Genomic DNA, 26,649 nt, shown 5'->3' on the forward strand with positions numbered 1-26,649 from the left:
CCTCTCATTGACCACCCACCCCTTTGGCCATGGAAGGTCCCTAGGATAGAGAAGGGAGTGTCGCCACCAGCTCCTTCCCCGGGCGTAGGAGCAGACAGAAGTGGACAAGAGGGCAGTGTTCCCGCAGTGACTCAAAACTTTACTCAGAGAGAAGACCATGATGCAGGGGCCAGGAGTGCCCTGGGGCCAGTTCTTACAGAGCTTGTAGAGCTGCTGGAAGAGAGGAGGCTGCCCTGTACCAGAAAGGCCCAGGCTGTGAGTCTTACAGGTGACAGAAGAGCTCACTCACCCTCCATGCCGGAGGTGCAGGCTCAGGGTCCACTACTGGGTTTTACAGTCCCCATCACTGCTGTGGGCCATCTTTACCTTCTTCAGCTCCTTCTGCAGCTCTGACTCGGCCACCAGGACTTCCTTTGGCTTCTGGTACTATAGATGGGCCAGAAAGAGGACATCATTCTGTCACATTCCGCCCTCCACTTCACACACACACACAGACGGGGCCCCTTTTGATCCCTTTGTTCAAAAATGAGGAAACTGAGGCCTTGACTGATTTGCTCAAAGTCACATGGCTAAGTAGGAGCAGGCCTTGAACCAGAGCCCCAGCCTGTGATTTCCATCCCTCCCCATCACCCTCTGTCCTCTTCTAGCTGTCAGATTCCTCCCCGAGCCCCACCCTGCTCTCCCCATGCTGAAACAGAGATGCCTGTTCTGCAGCTAGTACACCCCACGGGTTGAGGCTAGGCTGAGGACTCCTATGGAATGGGAAGTGGGCAGGGAAGGAGGGAGGCTCTCCCTGACGCAGTGGCTAAGATGTCTGGGTGAATCTTACGGAGATGATCAGGGTGCAGTTGGCATAAGCAAAGCTCAGCAAAGAATCATCCAGAGGCAGCTGGTATCTGTCCAGGTCAGTAATGGAGAACTTCTTGTAGTACCTGTGGGGACAAAAAGAGGTCATGGGGACACCCAACAAGGTGATTCCAACAATTTGGCATCAGGCCCTGTACTGCTAAGCTTCTACAACGTTCTCTCGCACTTCCAGCAGCCAGAGAGGAAGAAAGGAAGCCCACTGGAACACCAGTATTTTGGAGCTTAGTGGCCTTGGGAAGAAAAGGATCAAAGGCCTTATGGCCAGTCCAGCAGAAGAGCAGAACTGGTCATGATTCCTCGACTAACCAGGGATTAGTGACTCATACTTGAGGTTTAGGACTACCCAGGACAGATAGCAGATAGCTCGAGCAAGCCAGCCCTCCTCTGGATCCCAAGAAAACGGGACATGTGCGCTAACCAGGGACAGAATAGAGACATCGAGGGCGACCCCCCAAAGCTGACAGGGGGCTTCCAGTGAAGACCTCAGCTACCTTTTCCTTTGTTGGGGTCTCTTAAGGCCTTATTAGCGGACTCTACTTGCCGGCCAGAGAGGGAAGTACATCACAGGAGAAAGCTCCCTGACAGGACAAACCATCGAGCTATCAGGGAAGCTGTATCTCTGGGGCCCTGGACTGCTTTGCTGCCACAGGTCAGGACTGATGTTCCTTGCTCCTGGTCTGGTGCTTATCACACCAGAGCACAAAGAATGGCCTACTCATTGCTAGCAATAGGCCCTTTTGGCATCTTCCTTGGAAGTGCAGCTAGGCTCTGGTCAGTGGCTGCCAGACCTGTCACCCAGGCACAGCATCACCGCTGCTGCCAGGATGTGTGGGTTGGGAAGGGAAACGCTGCAGGCAGGTACAAACACACTCAAGTGAGGGGCCTGGGGAGGATGGGGCTTTTAATACTTCAGAGGAGCCTGGTCCTTGTGGTGACAGCTACCTTGAGTCCACTTCAAAAGCCCTGATGCCCTGGGGACTCAGAGAGTTGACATCAATGTAGCACTTCTGCCCCACTCTCCCTGCCCAAATCCCTTAGTTTAGCAGAGGCTCTTCAGGGCCCCTCTCCTCCCAGGTTCCCCACTCCCCACCAAGGTGCTGGGACCCATGGCAGGAAAAGAATGTTTACTTAAAGGCTGACAGTTCAAAAGGAGTGGGGGCTGGGAGGTCCTAATGGCACCATAGGCTTGCTTTATTTTCCAAAGCTCTGCCCCAGGGAAAGGTGATCCATCTGCCTGCAAACTGGAGTGGAATGCCGGCCTCATCCTCTTCCTAGTCAGCCTGAGCTGAGGTCTTTTCCTGGGGCCCTCGGTCTGGCCAGCAAAGGTGGCAGACACTGATAATAGGGGGGAGTCAAAGGTTAAACAGCAAAGATTAGATGAACACAAAGGCTTGTTAGGAAGTGTTAACATCTTCCTTGCAAATATACACAGAAACAACTGGGAGAGAAGCAGCGCAGGCACATGCAGCCCAGCCGAACCCCAGGGCCGTGTAAGGCTTTGCCCTGTAGACCAGCACCGGGACATCCTTTCTGCTGACCTGCCTTGTGTGCCCGCCCGTGGGACAGGGCACTCTCAAGCCACATTCCCCAGGCTGGGGCACTGGGATAGTAAAGGAATCCTGGAGCTTGGCCTCATGGCAATGGCAACAAGATCTAAGGGAGCCTGAGGTGTATGGCTGCCTCCTCTGTCCTATACCCACCATATTTCACGAGATTAGGGGAATGGAAGCAGTGGGTCTGGAGACTCAGCTTTGTTTTGAGTCGTTCTAATAGGTTTATTGGTTGAAGTTAAACAATTTTCCTTAGAAGCTCCTGACGGGCAATGCTCAGGGGAGTGTGGGACATCTCTCCTCAAGAAGCAGCCCCGCCCCCATTCCCTGGCCTTGGGGTTTGCCTTCAGAGGAACTGCACTTGACTTTCTCACCAGCACCTGGACTAGAGAGAGACCTACTGTACTTCTGCAGAAACCAAAATACTCAGCCTCAGGCAGCAAACATTTCTTAGGCATCAACTGTGTCCCAGGCCTTGAGCTGTAAGCCTCAGGATTTTAAGGATGAAGAAGAAACAAGGCCGTACTGCCGCCTGAGGAGACCATGCTGTATTTCTGTTCAAAGTCAAACTCTTACAGCAGGTGGTTCCTGGGCTTTTTGCAGATGCCCCAACACTCCTCCCCATTTTCATCTCCCTTCATTGTTCTCAGTCTCAGCCACACTGGGAGGTAACATTTATTAATACTCAGTCTGTGCCAGGCACTGTTCTACACACTGATTCCTCAACACAACCCTCTCAGGTGGGTTACTACCTCTCGAATCCTCTTTTACAGAAGAGGAAACTGAGGCCCAAGTCACAAAACTGGTAAAGGGAGACAATCCAAAAACAAGTGATAATCCCCCAAGCCTGACCCCTCCATCTTTCCACATTCTCACTTCCAAGTAATAGACGACCTGGTATAAGTTCCCTGCACCTGTCCGAGGCGGGGGCAGATATGGGTGGCTCCCCAGGAATCCAGCCACCCTGCAGGTCTCCACAGCACTCTTTCTAACACATGGTGGCTTTTCTTTCTGAATCTCAAGAGTATTCAAAGGACATGTGGGAGCAAAGGCTCTCAGGAGGGCAGGCCGTTTAGCTTCGGCCTCGGTCTCTTCCTCCTCAAATAAAGGCGCTGTCCTAGATAAGTCTGAAGTCTGCAGGTGCCAGTCCAACAGGTTGGAATAGGCCGACTTTCTTCAATGTGTGCCAAAAGGACACTCCTTTTTGGCTATTTCAGAAATGACCTACCATACCCCATCACCCTCTTCCCACTGCATCACCTTCCCCATTCCCAGTCTTTTCCCAACTCATTCGCCCTTGCAGTGAACTGAGAAAGGGCACAGGTCAGGTCTTCAGAGAGAGACACTAGAGGACAGGGCCACTGTGGACAGTCACATGGGCCATACGCCACACACTCCAGGGGGCACCCTGTACAACTGTGTGCAGGGTTGGCCAGAACAGTCAAGAGAAGCCTCCAGCCAGTCCAGTCCATAGAAAATCAGTAGGCAAATCTTTCTTTCTTTCTTTCTTTCTTTCTTTCTTTCTTTCTTTCTTTCTTTCTTTCTTTCTTTCTTTCTTTCTTTCTTTCTCTCTTTCTCTCCCTCTCTCTCTCTCTCTCTCTCTCTCTCTCTCTCTCTCTCTCTCTCACACCAAGGCTCTGGGCACTGTTCATCCCTGCCTATAGTAGCCCCTCCTAGAGAATCACAATATACATTCACATACTAAAGGCTCTCAAAAGTCCTACTGAAGAAAAAGTTGTTTATTCCAGAGTTTCCTAAACTTATTTAAGCACAGAATCCTTTTTCTAGCAGTGTCTATTAACACTTTCTACAGTGTTAGTATCACTGATGTCAAATCAGCCAAATTCCCTTCACATTCAAATTTCCAAAGAATTGTTGAGGACCTGCTTAAGGCTGGCCATTTGTACATACACATTTTCATCAAGTTTTCCGATCTGTGAGGTAGGCATGAGTATTCACCTGTGATGGACGAGAAACCTTGCCCCAAATACTACAACTAACACGTGGCAGAGGCCAGATTTAAGCCGACATCCTCCTATTCCAGCACCCGGGCTCATTCCACTTACAGCTGCCAGCTTCCAGGCTAAGGGTAAGAACCTTTCTGCACAAGCTCCCTTTACAGGAACAGACGGTGCTGCACTGGGGTCCTGGAAAAGCACTTTCTTCCTTCCCTCACCAATACCTGGCCAAGGACATGATACACTGGAATCAATTCCTTCAAGAAAAGTGACCAGCCCAGTTCTTCAGGGACAAGGCAGTTATGGACAAAGGAAGCCTGAGTTTCATTAGTAACCACATTCCAGAATATTAGAACTGGGGCAGGCACAGAATCTCCCGGTGAGTGAAGAAGTAAAATCAGAGAGTAATGCCCTGGTGCAGTGGAATCTGCAGGTGCCTGGGCATTGAGACCAGGCCTAAATGTACCTTCTGGCAAGTCAGCCCATTAAGCTGATTTTGCAGATACACTTACATAATCGTTAACATATAACACAAGAATAAAAATATGTACCCTGCCAATCTCCAGACGATATGATAATCAGAGAACAGATTTTAAGGAAAGTATTCTGAGAAGGCTAAACATTGCTCAAAGAAACAGCCACTAAGTTCTGTTCAGTTAGTTGTAAAAAAAGGTATAGGGTATTTTACTACTCCAGGTAGAATCTGAAAATGCCACTAAGCTCAGGATTAAGGGTTTAGCGCTCCCTCTCGCCTACTTCCCAGCAGAGGGGCCTGAGGAAGGCTGGGCTGAGCCAGACTGGGCCACTGGAGCCAATGGTTAGTGTTGGCTCCAAAGTGAGCACTGACAAACTCATCTTCCCTCCAATCCCTGGCCCCACCCTTTTGGAGGCACTACTCCACCTGGCCTCACCCATCAGTTCAAAAATGTCCTCCCTCCCTTGAACCCAGAAGTGGGCCTCTAGCCATGGAGCTCCTGGCCAACAGCGCCACCTATGGCTGCGTACGCACAGGAGAGGGGACCCAGAGGATCTGCACTCGGATGAATTTTTTGGTGAGCCAGCTAGCCTCTCTGCTCTCATGCCCTGGTAATCACATTTCCGCCCGATATCTGTATTCGACAGTGACCTCTGGGGGACAAAAGGGAGGCAGCAGCCAGCTCCACAAACTGCTGGGCTGCAGATTCAAGTGCTATCAGAAGCACTTTTGTTCCCAGTTTGGACCCGAGGCCTCCTACGCCAGGGAATGCTTGCTGAAGTATGGAGTTTGTTTTCCTAAAGGCAATTGCTCTGTTGTCTGAAATTGCTAAATTCCACTTTAGGCACTGACTCCTGTTAATGATGAGAACAATAACGGGAATAAAGTGCCTTTTGTCTGAGGGCTTCAAAGTGCTTTATAAACGCAAACCCTTATTATTATGACTTTATATTTATAGACAAGGCCCACTGCAGCGGCTACTGGCTGCATGTACAGCAATAATCCTGAAATTAATTCATTCATCTCCACCCCTTCCCTGTCCCCTTAACCCTGCCAACGTGATGGGGTGGGGGTTTGGGGGGATCCAAAGAAATAGGCAGGACCCAGAGCTGCACTGGGGAAGCCCAGGAACCACGCTGCTTCCCTGGGGGCCTGTGGACCTGAGGGATACGAGCTGGCACCACAACATCTGAGAAAATGGACTAGATCTAGCCCATGGATCCAGAGGTCAAGGTCACAATAACCTTACAACAGAAGCACCTAAGATCACAAGTTAATAACCAGGTGATCCCCTCATCTCATTCATGCAAAAAATATTTATTGAGCCCCAGTAGCCAGTATATGCCAGGTATTGGACCAGATACTTGTTTAGTTTCCCTGCCGTGATGGAGCTGATGACATTATTACAGCTGATCCTGAAGAGAGGAAACCCTTGTGCATTCATTGCCTACTGGGGTTTTAGTGAAGCCCTCCTCCTTCCCTACTTCCCTCCCTCAGCTAAAGAAAGAGGCTTCTCTGCCCTCCCGCTCCCCAGGGTAAGGAGCAGTCTGAGCCCTAACCCAGGTCCCACCCCACCCCACCCCCTCTGCTCCAACATAGGCGGGCCGCTGTCAACCACGCTGCTTACTTTTTGTTGGTTGTTCTGACAACAACACGGCGCTCCGTCGGGTCCACACAGACACTATAGACATCCTTAGGGTAGGGGAGGTTTCGAATCCGCCACTGGAAACACGTCTTGGTGTCCTTGCGCATGAAGATGGGCTGCAGAAGGAAATCCAACCCCAGGACTGTTCTTGAGGAGGGTAGGAAGGGATGCCCCCGCCCCCTACAAATCTCTGCCTACAGACACAATGGGAGACCCTCAGCTCTTCTCAGCTCCCTCTGACGCTTCTATCACGGTGACATGCCAGGCCTCAAGCCCTTGCCCTGGGATGACCACGTCAAAAACCTTTGGGTATTCATTCGGGCAAACATTTCTAGAGCACTGTGCCCAGGTGGGCACACTGGAGATGAAGAGGTGAACAAGACACGGTCCCTTTCTTCAAGGGCTGGGAGCCCACTCCCCACTCAGCTCCCCTCCCAAAGACACCTGGTAGATAAACATACATTGGCATTGCTTTCCTTGATGAGTTCGGGCCCCAGGTTCCCTGCTCCGTGGGGTGTTGGCTCTCCCACCTCAATCTGCCACTGGCCCAAGGCTCCCAGGGCACTTTTTACACGCCACTTTCTGACTGGGGAGAGAAAGAAGCAAGGGAATTATGGGGAAGAAAGAGGCTCTGCTCTTTTTTGCTGAATCATAGACATCACACTAGGTGGGTGGAACAGGATCAAAGTGGGAGCTACGGGCTCCTTTGCACTGGCTTTTTGAGCAGGGACCTCCCAGACTCTGAAATCTCAGTTGAGCATTTCAACATTAGACAACCTATAAAATTCATATCATGAGTGCCCAGACAAAAGGAACATAGCTCTTTAAGAAGCCACATGGAGATAAACCCCAGTTGTGGCTTCCAGAAGGGGAAGAGGGGAGGGTTAGGAAAAGGCTTAACTACTGGTAATTGGGAAAATTTGGATCCCAACATGTGTGAGTTGACATGCATTCTTTCTCTCTAAAAATGTGCAAAGGAAAAATGAATTATGAGGGTGAAATCTGAGAGACAGATTTGTCTCATGATTCAAAAAATCCAAATGTAGCCTGGACAGTGTTGCTCAGTGGTTGCACGTCGACTTATGAACCAGGAGGTCACAGTTCGATTCCCAGTCAGGGCACATGCCCAGGTTGTGGGCTCCATCCCCAGTTGGGGGCGTGCAGGAGGCAGCCGATCAATGGTTCTCTCTCATCATTGATGTTTCTATCTCACTCTCACTCTCACTTCCTCTCTGAAATCAATAAAAATATATTTAACAAAAAAAGGAAGTCCAAATGTAATGTGAATTTTTTGTGAAGCAGAATCATTCTTTTATAATGCAAACAGCTATCTCTATTTTACCTTGTTTTACAAGCCAGATGTTTGCATAAAGCTTTTTTTTTTTTTTTTTTTTTTTTCAAGTAAGGAACATACATTATGGGAATTGTTAAGTGAAAAAATCAGTTCAATGGACATTACCTGGAAAGCCCTGCCGGGAACCCCATTCAGCTGTGTCATCAGGGCTGCGTCCTGGGGCAGCCCATCACTGCAGGGGGGCCCTCTGGAGCTGGAGCCTCTCTGTTCCTTTTCCTTCCTGCTGCACTGGGGTGATCTCCAGCCTGGGCAGCCCAGGTGCTGCTTAAGGCCAGCAGCCTTCCTAAAGCTGTTGTTAGGAGCTCAACGACTCAAAAAGGGCCAGGGCGTCTGCTGCAGCTGTTCCAGTTAGCCGCTTTTTCTGGGCTGGGGGATGAGCGCTATAGTCTGATTCTCCAAATCAGGGAAGCGGTGAGTTTCTTTGAGACTTTTTGAGCAGCTGTGCCAAACCGAAACACCCTCACTGCTCTAAGAAAGGCACGCAAGCTGCACACAAAAGTGTGCTGTAAAATTAGAATTTTCCCTTGAATATGTGCTTTTACAAGGTCTGCTGCATTCTGCAGTATGATTTTATTATGTCTTAGGGCCAAAAATTCTCCCTAGAAACACATTTCCAAGTTTATAATGAAAATTAATATGGAAGAGTAAAACTTGGAAATATGCTTTATAGGCAATTTTTTTTTTTTCACAAATACTTCTACTCTTTTAAGTGAATGGACTGTGACCGGGAGTATATCCAAATCTACTCATGTAATATAGCACCTCGCTTAACTGGAAGCCAGCCTTCTGGGGCCTCTGTCACAGTCACAAACTCAGAAGTGACAAATGCCTCCCAGCAGCAGCTTCTTGTGACGAGACCTACACACCTCACTCTATTCTGTAGGAAAGATCACTCCTGCATTCTCACTCAGACTATGTATATAAAATAATACAAGTAGAATAGGGCAGGAAATGAATTGTTTTCCCAGGCACATTGGCAATCACATGAGGGGACAGCTCACATTCAGGGGGCAGTGTCAGAACTACAAAGCACATGGGACCATTTAGTGAGGGCAAGTAAGCACCCTTAGACCCTGAGGGCATCACTATGTAATGAAATACAGTCATCACAGATCTAAATGTGGGGGTTCCCTCAGAAAGCAGCTAGTCCGATGCCTGTGGCTTTAAAATGAGAAACAGTGTTTCTTCCCTTGCCACCACTCTCCAGGGGACAGAGTTTGGGGACTTATCAAGGCTCAGAGAGATAAACCAACTTGTAAAGCCAAAGCTACAATTCAGGCCCCCTAACTCCAAGTCCAGAATTTGAATCATTAATAAAAGGCTAAATTATATTCTATAAATGTTCAATAAGATTGTATGCTATTTAAAAAGGTTTCTATTTATTTTTTTAAGTATCTCTACTTCTCTTTTTATATTGTAGCCTTTAAAGGAAAAGCTTTGCTTACTTGAAATATAATTTATGAGGAGTACCTAACTCCCGGGACTGGACAAGTGAGGTGCTCCTCTAATCATGGGCCTTGTTAAATCACATGTCCTAAAGCTTGAGAGCCAGCGTGGCCAGGAGCAGCAAGTCCGACTCTAGGATTTTGCACAGAAGCCTTCCCAAGGAGCACACGAAGGAGAAGGAAAATCAGCTACTCATTTCTTTACCACTGACCTTAAAAGCCACTCAGGTCACAGGAATTTAGCACCCATGGCTGTTTCATCTCTTAAAAAGAAATAAAAAATCTTAGGATTAAGTTCTTTGTTAGAATGCAGAAGAAAGTCTCCCTACTCATTCCCTTTTAAGATTCAATAAATGACTGTGGTAAAGTCCTGGTTATTTTTTCCCCACGGACGTGGGCGTGAGTGCACACGTGCAAATCCACACTGTCTTTCCTGTCGTCTTTGTTCCTGAACTCAAGGACAGCTCCTGCGGCAACAGACGACTGTTTCCACCTGCTGTCACTCTGATTTGATTATATGTTAAACCCAAACTGGTGTGTGCAAGGCAGCTCCTTGGGACGCTGTCAGATCTTCCCAGCTGAGCCAGGGCCAGTCCTTGGAAAGGAGACTGTCATTGACCCTGTAAAGGGTCTGATGGGGAATCTATGAAGGAAGCAGCGCCTGGGGCTTCTCCTGTCGGCAGGAAGCAGGTTGATGCCCCCGGCTGCTTGCTGAAAGGAGGCCCCATCTTCCAGGTGGGCTGGAAAGTGGAGGTCCTGAAGGCCTCTTTCCCCAAAGCTCCGAGCCTGGCCCATTTCCAATGTGGGTAATTACATTCTCCCTTCCAAATACTCCCTGCAGCTTACACTGGATGCAGGATTCTTCTTTTCTGCCCTAAAACACTGCAGCGTTGCTGTGTGGCTATTAAACAGCTGCCACGTCCCATCCCCGAGGAGGCTGAAGGGAATCGAGTGGGTCATTTATAAAGCTGGTGAAGTGCTTGGGAATGAAAGTGCTCAATATCCTCCAGCCGCAGCCTGGGGTGGTTAGGCTGGCGGTCAAATACCAAAGCAGATTAGGCCGGTAATCCGAATGTAATCGTTGGGAGATGGCCTGCCCTTCAGCCTCTGCCCCCCTGGACATGCTGTGTTCTTCTGGGGCTGGTTTGATGTTCCGATCATTGTTATGGGGCCCTTCAGTTTTTTCCTCTATGAATACATACAGCATTCATTGTGGGGGTAGGAATGAATAGCATTGACAGGGTAGAAAAAATATGACACTACTATGCTTATTAACACCAACTGGAAGAACTCTGTTCTAGACGGATGCACCATTGGCAAGTCTTCCTCTGTAAATTACTTTCTGAGTTTTTCTAACAGAAAACCACTTTGGCCAATTACCAAATATATATGATTAGCTTGAAAAATGGAAACTATTCCCATTTACGGCCACAAAAACCCTGTCCATATTCTACTTCATAGAATGCACAAGTAAAAGTCAGCTCAGGCCCTGGGAGTATTTATATTTAAAAGTTAATAATGATCCCCCTGGTCTGGCTCAGTGGGTAGAGCATCGGCCTGCAGACTGAAGGGTCCCAGGTTTGATTCTGGTCAAGGGCACAGGCCCGGTTGCAGGCTCAGTCCCCAGTAGGGGGCGTGCAGGAGGCAGCCGATCAATGATTCTCATCATTGATATTTCTATCTCTTTCTCTCCCTCTCCCTTCCTCTCTGAAATCAATAAAAATATATATATTTTAAAGTTAATAATGAACAGTATTTTGCAAGGGTAGCTGGTGAGGGTGAGGGTGGGGTGGGGTGGGGGTAGAGATGGGTAAGAAAAGGATCAGCTGCTCAAAGGGTCTGGTGGTTCTCTCTGCCCATCTCTGTCCTGTTCCCACCAGCCCCTCCTCAGGTTATTCTGAGGAGAGCAAAATTTAGTAAGAAGAAAACAAAACAGGATTAAATATTCTCACTCCCAGCAGTATGTTGTTGAGAACTAAAGCACTGGCTCTTAATCAGGCAGACCTGGTTTAAATCCTAGCTCAGAAGCTAACCAGCTACGTGATTTTCAACAAGGCACTTAACCTCTGGCCCCCCCCCCCCCCATTTTTAACTCTATAATGAGGACAACAGTACCTACCTCACTGGGCTGTAATGGGGATGATTACACAAGATAATTCACACGAAGCACTTAGCGAGGTACCCAATAGAAGTTACGGTATCACTGTCATTATTAGGTAAACTTTAGCCAAACAATGTTCTCTGATGAACCTCCATTTCTGCTTTTAAGAAAAAGGAATTTGGAGGCCAGTGTCTATCCTCTACTTTCCAAGAGAAGTGGCAGGTTAATATAGGATGCTACCAATGAAAAAACCTGGACTTTTTTTTTTTTTTTCATTTTAATTTCATGTGCAAGCACAACTAAAAGGCCTGGGTTTTATTTGTTTGTTTGTTTTTACAGCCACAGCAGCTATAGCTGTTTGATTTGCTCTGTATGGAGAAGAGAGGTGACGCTGGGGGCTGGGGGAGAGGAGCTGCAACTAGTCTCTGGCCTGGTGATGGTGGTGGTTAGCCCACGTGACCTCTGCTTTCATAAGCTCGCCCCGTTAGGCATTCCAAGGCTGTCACCCCCTGGGAGTGCTATAAATTACAATGCATTGTGAGGATATTACTACTGTATTGGTTTCCACCAAATCAGTGTCATATGCTAAACACATCAAGATTTTTAATAGCACCAGACTAAACCAATTGGGACTAGAGCCCAAGCAGCTCATAATAAGGAGAGATCAACACTTCACTCTGTGACTGAACATGCGCAGGACACACATTTTAAGACTGGAGACTAAGAGAATGCAAACCAGTGTAATCTGTATTGTCGGTTCTGGACATTTATGAGCTGTCAGAAAAAGGGAAAAAGAAATTCCCTCACCAATACTACCTGTCGATCAGTCCCAGGAAGAAATTAAAGTCAAGAATAATGACAAGAAAATAACCCAGTCCATGATTCCATCATTGGTCTTAGCAGTTCAGGTAGAACTTAATAAAGAGACTAACTCCCATTGCTGACAGCCTCAGGCCCTGGGTCAAAGAACCAGCCACCTAGCTCTGGGAAGTGAGTTAATGCTGATGTACAGATCTGGGAACAGTGAATGGACAAATCAAATAATTCCCAGAAATCCAAGCTGGAGCCTCTATTCATGAGCCTCTTCTTAAAGGAAAAGAGCTGCAGAAACACAAGGTACAATGCTACAAATTACCATTTCTACCCCCTATACCAGGGGTCCTCAAACTTTTTAAACAGGGGGCCAGTTCACTGTCCCTCAGACCGTTGGAGGGCCGGACTATAGTTTAAAAAAAAACTATGAACAAATTCCTAAGCACACAGCGGCAGCAAAAACACCCGGCGGGCCGGATAAATGTTTTCGGCGGGCCGCATGTGGCCCGCGGGCCGTAGTTTGAGGACCCCTGCCCTATACCTTTGATTCATTCTCCAAGATAACTGTCACATTGAATAGTACTAACACTGAGGCAAAGTCAGAAGCTGCTGCCTCTGATACTTGCTTGTTTCTAGTGCGGCTTCAAAAAAACAAGCAAAAAACAAACAAACAAAAAACCCCACAAAAAACTGTAGTGAAAACGTGCCCTTACCACTATTCAGCCTACAAGGTTCACTTCCAGTTGCACCTTCTCTGAAGTCTTTTCCCAACGGATTCTCCACATCCCCATTCCCACCTTGGAAAAACGACTCACTCTCTAATTTGTTTTGGGTTGAGTGGTCAAACGAACTCCCACTCCACCTCCGGTGTCCAGCCCTGGCCTCAGATTATTCTCAGGGACAATCTTGCTTCAAAGGCCTCAGTCTCCCCTGGCTCCACATTTGGTGCAGGGCTCCTCCCGCAAGCCTCAGGCGCGGTGTGTGCTTAGGTCATCCCAAGTGTCCCGAAGGGCCTGCTGGGAGACCCTGTCACTTACCAAGCAGTTCACTTGTCTTCTCATCATATTCTTCGGCCATTTCCTTCCCGTCTGGGAACAAATAGTGCACCTTCCTTCTCCCTAAGCACAAAGCAGAGGGTGCTTAACTCCCAAGCCTCCCCTTGCCTTGTCCCTTACAGATCAGGGGTCTACCTGGGAGACACCACAGCCTCGGGCTTATTGAGAAGCCCTCCCAGGGCCTCGCACTCGTTGCCAAACATCGCCCATCATTACTTTAAGATATGTCCTGGGACTCTCTTCCTTTCTGAAGATTTCTCTCGATACATCTTTGCTCTCCTGTTCCTCTACCAGCAATAGCTCCCTATGTCTCTCCATCTGTTAAGCTTCTCCTTGCTCTTCAAAACCCAGCTCAAATATCACTTCCACTGGGAAGTCTTCCTAAACTATCACTCCGGCCACCTTGGCAAAATTTGCTTCCCTGTTCGTGCCTTGCTAATGCTTTATTTATATCCATAGTGGAGAATTTACCATATGGTATGATACGTTTAAAAGCCTCTATCTCCCCAGGAATGATATCATGTTTATCTTCCTCTCCCCAGTTTCTAAAACCAAGCTTATATTCTCGGGATATTAAAGTGGGCTTCCCAACTAAGTACTCCTCCTAGTCATGCCATCGTTTTGCCTTGTGCACGCCTCTAGGCCATTCCTATCACACAGACACACAATGTTAGTCCCCATGTGTTTCCTTTTTTTAAAAAAATACTTTTTTTATTGATTTCAGAGAGGAAAGGAGAGGGAGAGAAAGATAGAAACATCAATGATGAGAATCATTGATCGGCTGCCTCCTGCACGTCCCCTACTGAAGATCAAGCCAGCAACCCAGGCATGTGCCCTTGATTGGAATCAAACCAGGGACCCTTCAGTCTGCAGGCCGATGCTCTATCCACTGAACCAAACCAGGTAGGGCCCCATGTGTTTTCTTCATAGCATTTACCTTGGTTATGATTTTACATCTGTGTGAATTACTACTGCCTGTGTCTTCTACTAGATAAGATGGATTTATCCCCCCTGCCTATGGCTCCCCTAGTACCAAGCACAGTACCTGGCATATAGAAGGAGCTCAACTCAATATTGATTGAAAGAAAGGGTGAACAGTGATTCATCTTTCACTGAAAGAATGAAAGAACCCAGGGGAGTATGCCAGCCTGTCTCTTCCATCAATGTGGTGTAATCACAGCATTTTTGTAAAGGTGGCTCTGCCTTTCCCCTATATTTACAGACTGGTAAGTGGATATGGGTAGGCTCCTCAGTGAGACTAATAACAGAGAACTAATGCCCAGTAGGCAGGTCCAACATACATTTGATGAATAAGAGCCCCAAGGCCCTTAACCAAAGTATTAGCCAAAACTTGCAATTGTATCCTATCTACCAAGCCTTTTTTCCTGTTCAATTCACTCCTCTGGGACATTGTTCTTTACAGTTGTTCCTAATATATTCTGGGGAAACTCACCCCCCAAATTGGCATGTCTTTCAGCAGGCCCCTAGGTCACACCATCCGTAATCATTTAGATGGCTCAAAGAGCTGGAAGGAGTTTTTCTGTTAGGAGTGATACAAGGTGTTGCCTGTGAGTAGCTGAGGGTGTCTGGCCTGGAGTCCAATCTTCAGTCCAGGCAGGATGCAGTGCTTACTACTGGCCAGCTACTTTGTTTTTTGTTTGCATTTAATTATCATTTAATAATCCTATGGGTCCCCATTACCTGTATTTCACAAATGAGAAAAACTGAGGCTTAAAGGTCATGCAACTTGTCCAAGGTCATAAAGCTAGGACATGATGGGTCCATACTTAAACACACTTGAAGCCTAAGTCCATGCTCTAATAACCATCCTAGGATAATTTGTATGGCTTTAGGTATTTTTAAGGTTGACACCATTCCATGGGCTTGCTGGTAATTTTCTAGTGAATTACCTGTTTAGGCCTTAGCCTATTTTCCTTAGGTACTCATCTTTTTCTTACTAATCTAATTGAGCTTTGTATATATTAACCATGTGCCATATATATTAGCCACATGTCATACAGGCTGCAAATATTGTTTCAATTGCCTTTTAACTTTGTTTAAAGTGAATTTCCCCAAACAAATGGGAGCATGAGTGTGTGTGTGTGTGTGTGTGGGGGGGGTGTTGGGTGTTAATGGGGGGAATGAGGAAAAAAAAATGTATCCTAAGGGTAAGAAGCCTATATACACAAAGACTTACCAAAGAGAATGTTCACTACAGAATCTTTTGTAAGAGTGAATTGGAAATAGCCCAAACATTTAACAACAGAGAATTAGCTAAATATATTAGCCCTACCATGAAATATATTTGGGTATTAAACATGATTTTGACAATTGGTATTTCTTATACAGAAACATGTTTATGAATATTTTTATATTCTTTTACACTGATCTGTATTTTCTAAATACCATACAATAAGCATAAACTTAAAAGTTAAGTTTATTTAAAAAAAAAAGTGCTTAATTTTTATACAGTCAACTATTTTTCCTTTGTGGTTACTACCCATAAGTTGTACTTAGAATATCCTTCTTTACCCAAAGATTTTTAAAATATTTATTTATACTTCATTCTAACACAGAATGAAATTACTGTATATAGGTATGTATATATGTATGTTGATAAAAAATTTTTAAGTATATTGGTATGATATTTTATTAAAACCTATCTGTGAGTGGTGTGGCAAGAGGTCACTGGTTCGATTCCTGGTCAGGGCACATGCCCGGGTGGCGGGCTCGATGTTGTCTCTTTCTATCTGCTCCCAGGGCACACCTTGGCACACAGTAAAGCCACCCTAAATGCCGTGTTTATAACAAGCAGATGAGCAGCTGATTTTAATTTCCATGCTTCCCTGATTGGCCTCTGCCTGTGGCTGTGAGTCCCCAGTTGGTAACCTAAAAGCTACAGGAATTTAGACCTAATTCATTCTGGCTACCAAGTGGGCCCAGGAAGGGACCTTGAAGTTCAAGGAGGGCCTGCACTGGCCAATCCTAGAGTGGATGGAAGTCAGGATTCCTACACCTGTGCCCATCTCTTCCTGGAACAGCCCCAGGCCCTTGCTGTCTCCCCTAAAGACTCAAGGAACATTTAGAGGTTCACTTACAAACAACTTTACAACTGGAAAGCACCTCAGAGATAAGAGGGAGCCCATCCAGCTCATTTTGCCGATGAGGAAATTGAGGTCCAGACAAGTACAGAGAACAACTAGAGAGCCCCGGGATTTAACGGCAGAATCGTAACTAGAAGCCAGGTCTCCCGCCCTTCCCAGGCACCAGGCTGCCTTCAGCAACAGAACCCCAAGACTGAGGTTCATGGGATCCCGGGTCAGTTGTACCGTCTGGTTGGGGATCTGGGACTAGTCTAAAACCTTCTGGGATCGTTTCCTCTTCTGTAAAATGGGGTGAAAAATTAACAGCCTTTCGGGACAGCGGTGCGGAGCAAATGCCACCATGAATGTGAAAGGAATTATGTGTTATTAGTAACACCACTCCGAGCGGAGCGAGGTGGGATACAGGCCACCAGGGGGTGTCCAGAGATGCGCGTTCCAGTTACGTCACCTCTCTGGGCCTCAGTTTCCCCATCTGCAAATGCAGGACCTGACTTGGGTGGCGGCCGCGACGCTTGCGGCTCTGCGCCCCGGGCGCTGAGGCCCTTCCCGAGGCGCGAGCGCGGAGGGCCGGACCCGGAGGGAGGGACGAGGGACCTCGCGGGGCGCCTCGAATTACCGTCCTGCAGCAGCGCAGTCTTCTCGGCCGCCCGCAGGCTCTCCAGCCAGCCTGTCACCGCCATCTTCCCTCCGCCGAGCCGTGCGTCCCACCGCTACCATGACGACCGGCCCGCCCAGGGTCACTTCCGGATGACCCGGAAATTGTTCTGGTCATTTTCCTTCCCCCTCCCCGACCCTCCCTCCATCCGCGCTCATTGGCTGCCCTGCTAAGTAAGTAGTAGTTTACTCTTGCTCGACCCCTGGGTGGCTTGCCGGGCCTGAGGCGGACTCTGCCCCGGACCGAATCCAGGGGCTGGGGCGGGGGCCCTCCGGGCAGGGTCCGGACAAGTCTCCCCTCCTGTGGCCTCCAGCTGGGATAGTCGCCAGCACGCTCCAGCTGCGACCGCGGCGGAGGCCCCACACCTGCCGGCGTCTTCACCCCCAGCTGTGAGGCTGAGACGCCCCCAGTCCCGGAAGGCGCTGCACACCTGCTGTTGCTGTGCCTGGTCTTCCCGCACCTGCGGGGCTGAGCACCGCCGTGCCGAGAGGCCTGCGGCCGGGGCAGGTGCAGGGCGTTCCCCTGCCGTCCTCACTTCCCGCCCTCACACTCGCACCCCCAGGTTTTCCTCTGCGGGTCAGTGATGGGGGTAGAGCAAGACGATGTGGCGTTTGTGCGGAGTCCCACTCAGTCTGCACTCCTCGTGGGAGCCCAAGGCCTTCCTAAAGGCATCGCTCCATTTCCTAACTTGGCATCCCCTTTCGGGAGACCCCTTTGGGGTGCAGCAGGGCAGACACTGCGCTGAACCTTTAGAGCAATCCCTCTGAGGAATGATACCGTTTAGTGCCCTCCCCCCCCCCCCAAATTCCCCCAGTAGTTTCATTCTTCCCCCCATTTCCTCCAATACTCTGACTTTGAAAGGCTGGTGAGTGTAGAGCTCAGCTAAGCAACTGAAGTTCAAATGGGGTTGGGGAGACCCTGGGGAACTGAGCTACCGCCCCCAAGGCCTGGTCAGTAGAGATCCTACCGCCATAGTCAAAGGACTTGGGGAACCCCAGTTCTAGGTTTCTACATGACAGCTGCCCCGATCAACCCTCAAACAGAAAGGCCAGGATCCAGCCATACCTCAATGGACCCCAGGGGCATCTTGAAGGCATTTCCCAAGCGGAAGAAAATCCTTGCCAATCCATCATCAAAAGCACTTGCAAAGATTCCCAAGAGGGAAGACGAAGAAGAAGCAAGAGGTGAGCGAACCCAATCTCAGAACCCACATTGTTCATGGCCAGAAGCAGATAGAGCCGACTCTGCCTGCCCAGGGCCAGCAGGTTGGTTTATACCTGCCTTACAGTAGGCTTGGTCCCAGGTCTTTGTTATCTTCTACTTCACCCTGAGAACCTCCATTAATCAGAAAATACTCCTAGTCCCTGAGGAAATGACCAGCAGGAGGTTCCATGCTCTCCAGGAGGTTCCATGCAGTGTGTATGTGTGTTTGGGGGGGAAGGGGGAGAGAGGGAGCAGAAATCCATCTCAGGCCTCTAGAGTTAAAAGATATTTTGTAGCCAAATTGACAAATAGATGGCAAAAACTTACATTGGATGTGAAGGAAGGATCTATTAGACTATGAGGCCTATAAGATATATATACCTTGTGCCTGGTATCCAGTAGGTATCTATTAATACTTGTTGAAAGAATAAATGAACAAAGTGATTTATAGGATGCCTACAATGTGCCAGACACTGTTCTAGTTTGCCTCTTACATCAAGTGATGACACATAAGGAAGTTAATTGTGTGCTTGTGGTGGGACCCTCAGAAGGCAGGTTGCCTGAATGGAAGAAAAATGATTGTTTGGGGGTAGGAGACTCTAATGGGCTCATTCGGAGCAGGTCTGAAAGTTATGACAATAGGCATATGGATATCTCCTCCACAGAGTGGCTGAGTTCCCTACGGGCCCATGTTGTGCCCGCCGGCATTGGGCGAGCCCGGGCAGAACTCTTTGAGAAGCAGATTGTCCAACATGGTGGCCAGATATACTCTGCCCAGGCCCCAGGGGTCACTCACATTGTGGTGGATGATGGCATGGACTGTGAGCGAGCCCTACGCCTCCTTAGACTGCCCCGGCTGCCCCCAGGTGCTCAGCTGGTAAAGTCAGCCTGGCTGAGCTTGTGCCTGCAGGAGAGAAGGCTGGTGGACACGGCAGGATTCAGCATCTTCATCCCCAACAGGTGGGCTGATCCCAGTCTTTCCTCAAATGTTTTCTGGCAGCATCTTGAGCTCTTTCTTTGGGTTATTAAAAATAACTCTCATTGTCTTAATGGAATACATTAGAAAACCAACGTTTCTGAGTAGAGAAGGATTGAGAGCAGAGTTAGGGTGAGACCTTTGGTGTCTTAACATCCCATCACCATCCCTGCAGGTACCTGGACCAACCACAGCTCAGTAAGGCCGACCAAGACTCTCCTCCCGGAGCTTGTGAGGCTCTGCTCAGGACAGCCCCCTCTCCTCCCCCTACTCCCCCTAGACCTGTATCTCCTCCCCAGAGGATAGAAGAAGCTCCAAACACCCAAGCCCAGGTAAGGAGCCCTTCAGCACTATCAGCTCACTTTCCCTGGAAATTGGATCATAGAAACAGGGAGAGCCTCAGAAAGGCCAGGGCCCCTGAGAGACGAGGGCTCTCTTATTGTGAAGCCAGTTAGCTCTTCCCAACACTCATCACTCCTGTATTTGCCCAGATCATATCTACTACATGCCACCGGGCACCCTAGGCTGGACCAAGAAATCAAGTGGAACACATCCCCACACTTAGGAAACCCAAGTAGATGCAGAAGACCCAGCCTAATTCCTGGGTCTAACTGGGAGACTCAACCACCCACTCCGAGGAGCATTCACGGGAATTTATTGTCTCTTCTTCCTTCCCTCCAGCCTGGCTCGGATGATGACACCAGTGATGGGGAAGAGACCCCAGTTAGCGCAGCTGATTTGGAAGCCCTGATCAGTGGCCGCTACCCCATCCCCCCTGAGGGAGATGGTGACCCCAGCCCTGCCCCTGAGGGTCTGAAAAAGTGGGTATGTGCACAGCCTTCGAGTCAAAAGGCGACCAATCACAACACCCACATCACAGAAAAGCTGGAAGTGCTGGCCAAAGCCTACAGTGTTCAGGGAGACAAGTGGAGGGCCCTTGGCTATGACAAGGCCATCAATGCCCTCAAGAGCTTCCACAAGCCTGTCACCTCCTACCAGGTACTTGGGGGCTGGGGCAGGGGATGCAGACGGGTGGGATGCGGTCTTTTCTTTACTGGCTAGAGGTTGGTGGAGGCACCGGTCACAAGAGGGGATCAGGGATCAGGTGGAGTGGTTGAGATTTTATGATGTCCGGCACTTGCACAGAAGAGACTGATGAAAGCAGTTTGGCAAAATCTTGATAATTATAGAAGCTGGGTATTGGCTACTTGGGGGTTTGTTAAACCGTTCTCTCTACTTTGGAATTTTTTCCATAATAAAGTTTTTAAACGATTAGAATCTGGAGGCCAACAGAGCAAGGTTTGAATTCTGTTTTCCATCATTCACTGTGTGACTTCAGGCAAGTTACTTAAACCCATTGAGTGTCAGTTTCTTCACTAGTAAAAAGAGACTAAGAATAGCAACAAATTCAGTGTTCTGTGAGGACTAAAGGAGGTGATCTCTGTGGTGCACAGCCGGCTACACACTTAGGTCTCAGTAAATGTTGGCTCTCACTATTGTGGTGATGATGATGATGACTAGTGTCACCATTATTGCCTTTTTTCTACTTCCTGTGCTGATCTCCATCCCTCTGGGAAGCAAAAGACAACTTAACCATCCCATTCCATCCATCCAAACTTCTCATCTTCAGTTGTGCCCAAGCTTTACAGAGCCATTAATTGCTAACTGGCTTTTACTGGACATCTGCTAAAGGAGTCAGCTTCCCCACCCTCTGGCCCTACCCATCCCATCTTCTCACTCTTCTTTCCTGCCTCTGCCAACCCCTTCCTGTAGGAAGCCTGCAGTATCCCTGGGATTGGGAAACGGATGGCCGAGAAGATCGTAGAGATCCTAGAAAGTGGACATCTGCGGAAGCTGGACCACATCAGCGACAGCGTGCCTGTCTTGGAACTCTTCTCTAATATTTGGGGAGCTGGAACCAAGACTGCCCAGATGTGGTACCAACAGGTCATACCTTGCCCCCGCCCCCTCTCAGTTTCGCTGTGTCTCAGAGCTCCTGACCTCCAGTTGTCTTACCCTGTGCTCTGATGGGAATGAACCCAGGCTATAGGGAGACCATTTTTCACAGGGACCAGGGCTTATGTAGACCCCTCTCCTAGCTCCCAGGACCGCCCTGTGGCTTGGTATACTTGAGGCATTGATCTGTGGCAGAGACAAGAAGTATGTTTCTCTGTCTCAGACCAGCAAGGGCCTTTCTGAAGAGACCAGGCCTCAGGGCTGAGTATCCAGAGCAGTAGTTCCCGATCTGGCCTGTCCAGATTCACCACTAGACCAGCAGAATCATATTTTAGGCTTGTGGCAGGGCTCGGTTGGGGCTTGTCTTCCATGCGTCCTGCCTTTCCTAGGTTCCACCGATTACAGACCCAACTGCTCCTGGGGGAGGTCCTGCCTCAGGTCTTCCTTGGAGGCTGGGGGTGACGGAAGCCTTCTGTGTATGCTCATTCACTGCCTCTTCATTGGTCCTGGATCCTCATAGTGCCCCACTGGCTTCTTTTCTCCAGGGTTTCCGGAGCTTAGAAGACATCCGCAACCAGGCCTCCCTGACTACCCAGCAGGCCATTGGCCTGAAGCATTATGATGACTTTCTGGAACGCATGCCCAGGGAGGAGGCTGCCGAGATCGAGCAGACAGTAAGCAAGTGTCTCAGAACAGTGAGGAGAGCCAGGCCCTATTGTAAGGTCAGGGCCTGACTCAAAGCCAAGAACTCCTGATCCCTCAGCTGGGGAGCCTAACAGGCTGAGGAAGCTGTGGGCCACCAGAGGTTAGGATCAGGGAGGAAAGAGCGAGTCAAGACTAAAGCTCTGGTAGGGAACTACATAAGGACATTGAGATTTGAACTGTACTAGGTTAGGCTGGGTCAGGGCAGAGGCTCTTAACATTTGTGACTCACAAACTTTTTTTTTTTTTTTTTTAAATATATTTTATTGACTTTTTACAGAGAGGAAGGGAGAGGGATAGAGAGTTAGAAACATCGATGAGAGAGAAACATTGATCAGCTGCCTCCTGCACACCTCCTACTGGGGATGTGCCCGCAACCAAGGTACATGCCCTTGACCGGAATCGAACCTGGGACCTTTCAGTCCACAGGCCGACGCTCTATCTGCTGAGCCAAACTGGTCAGGGACTCACAAACTTCTTTGAGAACCTGGTGAAAACTTTCTCTCGAGAAGTTGTACACATGTACAGAGTTTTATATCTCTTTCCAGACGTATGGACTTTCTGGAGCCCACCTGTTTGGGGTAGAGTTGGTGAAGAAGCCCAGTGCAAGCAGGATTAAGTTTGGGGTTAGAAGAAAGCTAGGTCAGGAAGTGAGTTAAGGTTAGGCCTGAGTTAGGAGTAAGTTTTTTTAGTATTGGATGCCTTTAGTTAAGATTCATGGTTGCCCTAGAAATAAGGTTTGGCCAAGATTAGCGTTTGGTTTAGAGGTGGATTATGGGTCAAGTTCATATAACTGGCATTGAGATCAGGAGCTGGTTGCTATGGACAAGGTTTGCTTACTTTGGTCTAGGACGCTGATAGCGTAGAACTCCACGGAAACTCTGTGGACAGCTTAGTTGAGATCAACTGCCAGCTCTTCTCCCGGCCACAGGAACCTGAGGCTGGAGCGGGGTGGATGAGCAGGCCCCTTTGTTCACCCATCGCCAGGCGCGGTGTCAGTGATGACACCGTCACTCAGCCACGGTCCAGGCAAGGAGAACGCCCCAGTGAGCCTCCGGGCCCTCCTGCCCACCGGGCACGCTCCCCCCATTGAAGGGCTCCAGCCTGAGGAGTTTTTGATGGGATTACTCGCCCTATGCCTCCTCCCATCTTCTAGGGAGGCTCAAGAAGGGAGTGAGGGGATTAGCAGAGCCGCTTGTCAGGAGAATTGAGGTGTCATGGTTGAGGGTATCCAGGGCCCCAGAAATCTCAGCATCCTGGGGTGGAGGCGGGAGGCTATCTGCACATGAAAGGCCTCGTGTCTCTGGGCGGGGCTGATGGGCTTATCCCTCTCAATGAGGGATGGCCCTTCAGCTGACAGTCTCCTCTGTCACACTCACTCCTCACCGTCCCATTCCTCCGTGTAAGGGTGTGAACACTGGCTCAGATTTGCCTTCCTCTCTCCCCTACCTCCCTCTTCTTCCCTGTCCTCCTCTCCCCACCATCACAGGTGTAGTTCTATTTCCGGGCTCCTCTCCTCTCCTCCTCTCATCACAGATGTAGTTCTATTTCTGGGTTCCATTTTCCCAGTCTTGGGTCCAGGCCACCCTGCCAGCCACCTGTTCAGGCCTCAAGCCCCAACTCACACACACTGCCTGTCGTACTAAATCCATAGATACCCCGGGCTGCTGAGACCTGGCTGAGGGCCCTTTATCTTAAGTGGCATTTCACAGACCGGGCACCTGGTTGGGGAGGGGCCACCAGAAGGCGTGTCTCTGTTCTGAGAGAGCCCTAGAGGGAAGATCAGGACTTTCCCTCAGAAACAGCATAGGCATCTTCTACGTCTTTCCCAGGCTGCCTCCCGGGTGGGAGCATGTCCTAGCGAAGCTTGAGAACTGCTGCTCCCAGGGTAGATCTCTGGCCTCTGTTCCCTGGGGCCCATCCCTAGGGCCTTGTTCACATACCAGGGATCAGCTTGGGGCATAAGCTGGGAGGTGGGTCCCTGGGTCAGGGAAGGCCCTTGTGCTGACACAGGAGAGGAACTCCTTGAAGAGCGTAAGGCCCACAGCCCTCAGCCCTCACTGCCCTTCCCCAGGTCCGGGAATCAGCTCAGGCCTTCAGCCCTGGGCTGTTGTGCGTGGCATGCGGTTCCTACCGACGGGGGAAAGCAACCTGTGGTGATGTGGACGTGCTGCTCACTCACCCGGATGGCCGATCTCACCAGGGCATCTTCAGTCGCCTCCTTGACAGCCTTCGGCAGCGAGGTATGAGCTCCATCTCTGGGTGAGCAGGTTGGCAGGGGCCAGGGCAGGGCTAGGCGGCCCCCAGGAGGGAGAGCCTCAGAGTCACAATCTCTAGGCAGGAAGCAGGGGAAGGTCGCTTCATGAGAATCCCACCTTGTGGCCAGAGCCATTTCAGGGAAGATATGAAACGGCCCCACACCACACAGGTGCTCAGCACCACCTGCAGGTTGTGTCTCATCTGATCCTCCTGTGACACTAGGGGGCGGGAGGAATTTCTGTGCCCATTTTACAGGCCAGGAGACAGGCCCAGAGAGGGCCAGGTCACCCAGCAAGTAAAGGGTCACCTGGGACTAGAGGACCCAGGGTGATCCTGAGAGAGCTGGGAGGATGGGATGGCCCAGGCCTGGCTCCTAGCCCTCCCAGCAGCCCTCCTATGTCGGGCCAGGGTTCCTGACTGATGACTTGGTGAGCCACGAGGAGAATGGTCAGCAGCAGAAGTACCTGGGTGTGTGCCAGCTCCCAGGACCAGGGCGACGGCACCGACGACTGGACATCATCATTGTGCCCTACAGCGAGTTTGCGTGCGCCCTGCTCTACTTCACCGGCTCTGCCCACTTCAACCGCTCCATGCGGGCTCTGGCCAAGACCAAGGGCATGAGCTTGTCGGAGCACGCCCTCAGCGCAGCTGTGGTGCGGGACACCCGAGGTCTCAAGGTGGGGTCTGGCCGAGTGCTTCCCACCCCGACTGAGAAGGATGTCTTCAGGCTCCTAGGCCTGCCCTACCGAGAACCAGCTGAGCGGGACTGGTGACCCACGGTCGAGGCGGAAGGGGCACCCACTGGCCCAGCTGCCCCACCTGGCTATCAGGACTCCTCCCTAGACTCAGCTGGCTAAACCTCACACTTCCATCACCAGCTCCCTGGGCCTGAGGGAAAGGGCCAGCCTCGCTCCCAGGGTCTGCCCTGTTCTCCCCAAGAGCAGGCTGCTCTCCCTTCTGCACAGCTGCCCTTGGGAGAAGCTTGCATGTGGCCCCACGTTAAGCAGGAACAGGTGGCCCAGGCATCCCCTTCCTCTACCCTGAGGAGGGTCTAGCAAGCTGCTGGCGGTGGGATGGGGCTGCAGTGGGAGAGGCAAGCAGCTCTGGCCCAGCATTACCCAAGACCCTTTGGAGCAGGAGAATGAACCACTTCGCATACTCCCTCTATCCACCCCGCTTCCTGTGCAGCTGGAGGTGTTGGGAGAGGGTGCCTCAGGCTCCGTGAGGACAGCATTGGCAGGCCCAGGGGCCCAGTGAAGTGCATTCGACATTCAACCTGCCTGGTGTCTGAGCTGCTGCAGCCCCTGCCTGCCTTCTTCCACCCAGGGGGGCATGGAGAGGGGAGCTGAATGGGAGCCCAGAAATGCAAGTTAGCTGCTCTTCATATAGGCCAGGCCTGAGTCAGCTCCTGAACTCAGAGGGACACTGGGGGACGTGAAAAGGGAGAATTCATGGAGTCAGGCGTTTAGGGGTGCCTGTCTACCCATCGGCATCTCCTGTGGGCCTCCCCTAGAACAGGCTATCAATGATTCTCATCATTGATGTTTCTGTCTCTCTCCCTCTCCCTTTCCTCTCTAAAATCAATAAAAATATATATATTTTTTAAAAAGTGGCAAAGACTCATTAGGAACAACTAAATGGTGACCTGTGTGCCATTGACAGGGGTGAGGCAGTCAAGGAAGGCTGCCTGGAAGAGGGGAGGGGCAGGCTGGCAGGGAAATAGCCTATTTGAGAGGGTTAAGCAGGCTCTGGAAATAACAGGAACCCACTTTAGAGGGGCTGTGGTATGCTGGGAGTCGGGAGAAGGCTAGGCTGGTGGAGGACGGAAGGTCAAGCTGAGGGGCTTAGTTCGATAGAGCAGATAGGAGCAAGTCCAGCTAGTGGCATCAAGGTCGTTTTCAGAGGCTGGACCTTGCAGGATGGAGAATTCGGTGGGGGGAGTGGAGGGATATGGAAGAATTTGGTGAGGGGAATGAAGGTATATGGGGGATTTTTAGAGCATAAGGGGAGCTCTGGGTGCAGAGCTGGGCTCAAACCTGAGTGCACTGGCTGCGAGGCAGGGTGGGTTGGTCTCTGTCAGTAACTTGCGGAGTCCCAGAGCTGGCCTTTGTTGACCTGGTTTCAGTCAGGGGACCCCAGCAGCCTTAGCTCAGAACCCTGAAGTCACGCCACGGGGCCTTGTCTGCATGGGTCACTCAGGGAAGGAACCGAAGGCCCATGGAGTCTGAGGCCCCTGTCACAGCTCAGTACCAGCCAGAGACAGCTCCCTCAGAGGCCTGGAAACCTGGTGAGGCTGAGCCTCTCCCTCAGAGCTGCTACTCCCAGGCAGGTGTGGCTGCCCCGGGCCTGGAGTGGACAAGAGGAGCTGGGGAACCCCTGGGCCCCCCAGGTGTTACGGCTGCTTTTGTCCTTGCTCCAGGTCTGCTAGTTCTACTCTGGACTGTGCCCTCGGGCCCCATCCCCAGAAAGGTCGGAGTTGGCAGAAGCCCAAAGCCTGGGATGTCGGGGTCCACATGTGGCCATTGCTTCTC

The 26,649-nt window shown here is 50.1% G+C and overlaps 2 protein-coding genes across 6 annotated transcripts; one reads left to right on the forward strand and one right to left on the reverse strand.

Annotated features, from left to right (window-relative positions):
* Positions 1 to 118: 118 nt before the first annotated feature.
* Positions 119 to 17,114, reverse strand: DPCD (deleted in primary ciliary dyskinesia homolog (mouse)). Of its 2 annotated transcripts, XM_036336236.1 has the most exons (6): positions 16,984 to 17,104; positions 13,246 to 13,326; positions 6,957 to 7,081; positions 6,478 to 6,611; positions 830 to 932; positions 119 to 426 (listed from the first exon to the last, which is right to left on the reverse strand). In XM_036336236.1, the coding sequence occupies exons 1-6, from the start codon at positions 17,045 to 17,047 to the stop codon at positions 322 to 324; spliced, it is 612 nt and encodes a 203-aa protein (XP_036192129.1). In that variant the 5' UTR covers positions 17,048 to 17,104; the 3' UTR covers positions 119 to 321. The 2 variants fall into 2 exon arrangements, with proteins under 2 accessions (XP_036192129.1, XP_036192130.1); XM_036336237.1 differs by lacking the exon at positions 13,246 to 13,326 and having other exon boundaries at positions 16,984 to 17,114.
* On the forward strand, positions 17,057 to 25,727 carry POLL (DNA polymerase lambda). Of its 4 annotated transcripts, none has more exons than XM_036336229.1 (9): positions 17,057 to 17,195; positions 18,021 to 18,206; positions 18,891 to 19,185; positions 19,377 to 19,533; positions 19,883 to 20,200; positions 20,975 to 21,148; positions 21,703 to 21,879; positions 23,934 to 24,102; positions 24,527 to 25,727. In XM_036336229.1, exons 2-9 carry the CDS (start codon positions 18,035 to 18,037, stop codon positions 24,889 to 24,891), a joined length of 1,827 nt encoding a protein of 608 aa, XP_036192122.1. In that variant the 5' UTR covers positions 17,057 to 17,195; positions 18,021 to 18,034; the 3' UTR covers positions 24,892 to 25,727. The 4 variants fall into 4 exon arrangements, with proteins under 4 accessions (XP_036192122.1, XP_036192124.1, XP_036192123.1 ...); XM_036336231.1 differs by having other exon boundaries at positions 17,063 to 17,195; positions 18,066 to 18,206; XM_036336230.1 differs by lacking the exon at positions 17,057 to 17,195 and having other exon boundaries at positions 17,202 to 18,206; positions 21,703 to 21,831.
* Positions 25,728 to 26,649: the final 922 nt, after the last annotated feature.

Source organism: Myotis myotis, unplaced genomic scaffold (assembly GCF_014108235.1).
Source record: "Myotis myotis isolate mMyoMyo1 unplaced genomic scaffold, mMyoMyo1.p scaffold_m19_p_15, whole genome shotgun sequence".
NCBI classification, from domain to species: domain Eukaryota; kingdom Metazoa; phylum Chordata; class Mammalia; order Chiroptera; family Vespertilionidae; genus Myotis; species Myotis myotis.

Coding starts and splice junctions, on each gene's coding strand:
- POLL (XM_036336229.1), top strand. CDS start 18,035: ATGACAGCTGCCCCGATCAACCCTCAAACAGAAAGGCCAGGATCCAGC. Junction 21,149..21,702: donor CCCAGATGTGGTACCAACAG/GTCATACCTTGC, acceptor TCTTTTCTCCAG/GGTTTCCGGAGCTTAGAAGA. Junction 21,880..23,933: donor GAGCCAGGCCCTATTGTAAG/GTCAGGGCCTGA, acceptor GCCCTTCCCCAG/GTCCGGGAATCAGCTCAGGC.
- DPCD (XM_036336236.1), bottom strand. CDS start 17,047: ATGGCGGTGACAGGCTGGCTGGAGAGCCTGCGGGCGGCCGAGAAGACT. Junction 6,612..6,956: donor TCAAGGAAAGCAATGCCAAT/GTATGTTTATCT, acceptor TTCCTTCTGCAG/CCCATCTTCATGCGCAAGGA. Junction 427..829: donor ACTGCACCCTGATCATCTCC/GTAAGATTCACC, acceptor GCCCATCTATAG/TACCAGAAGCCAAAGGAAGT.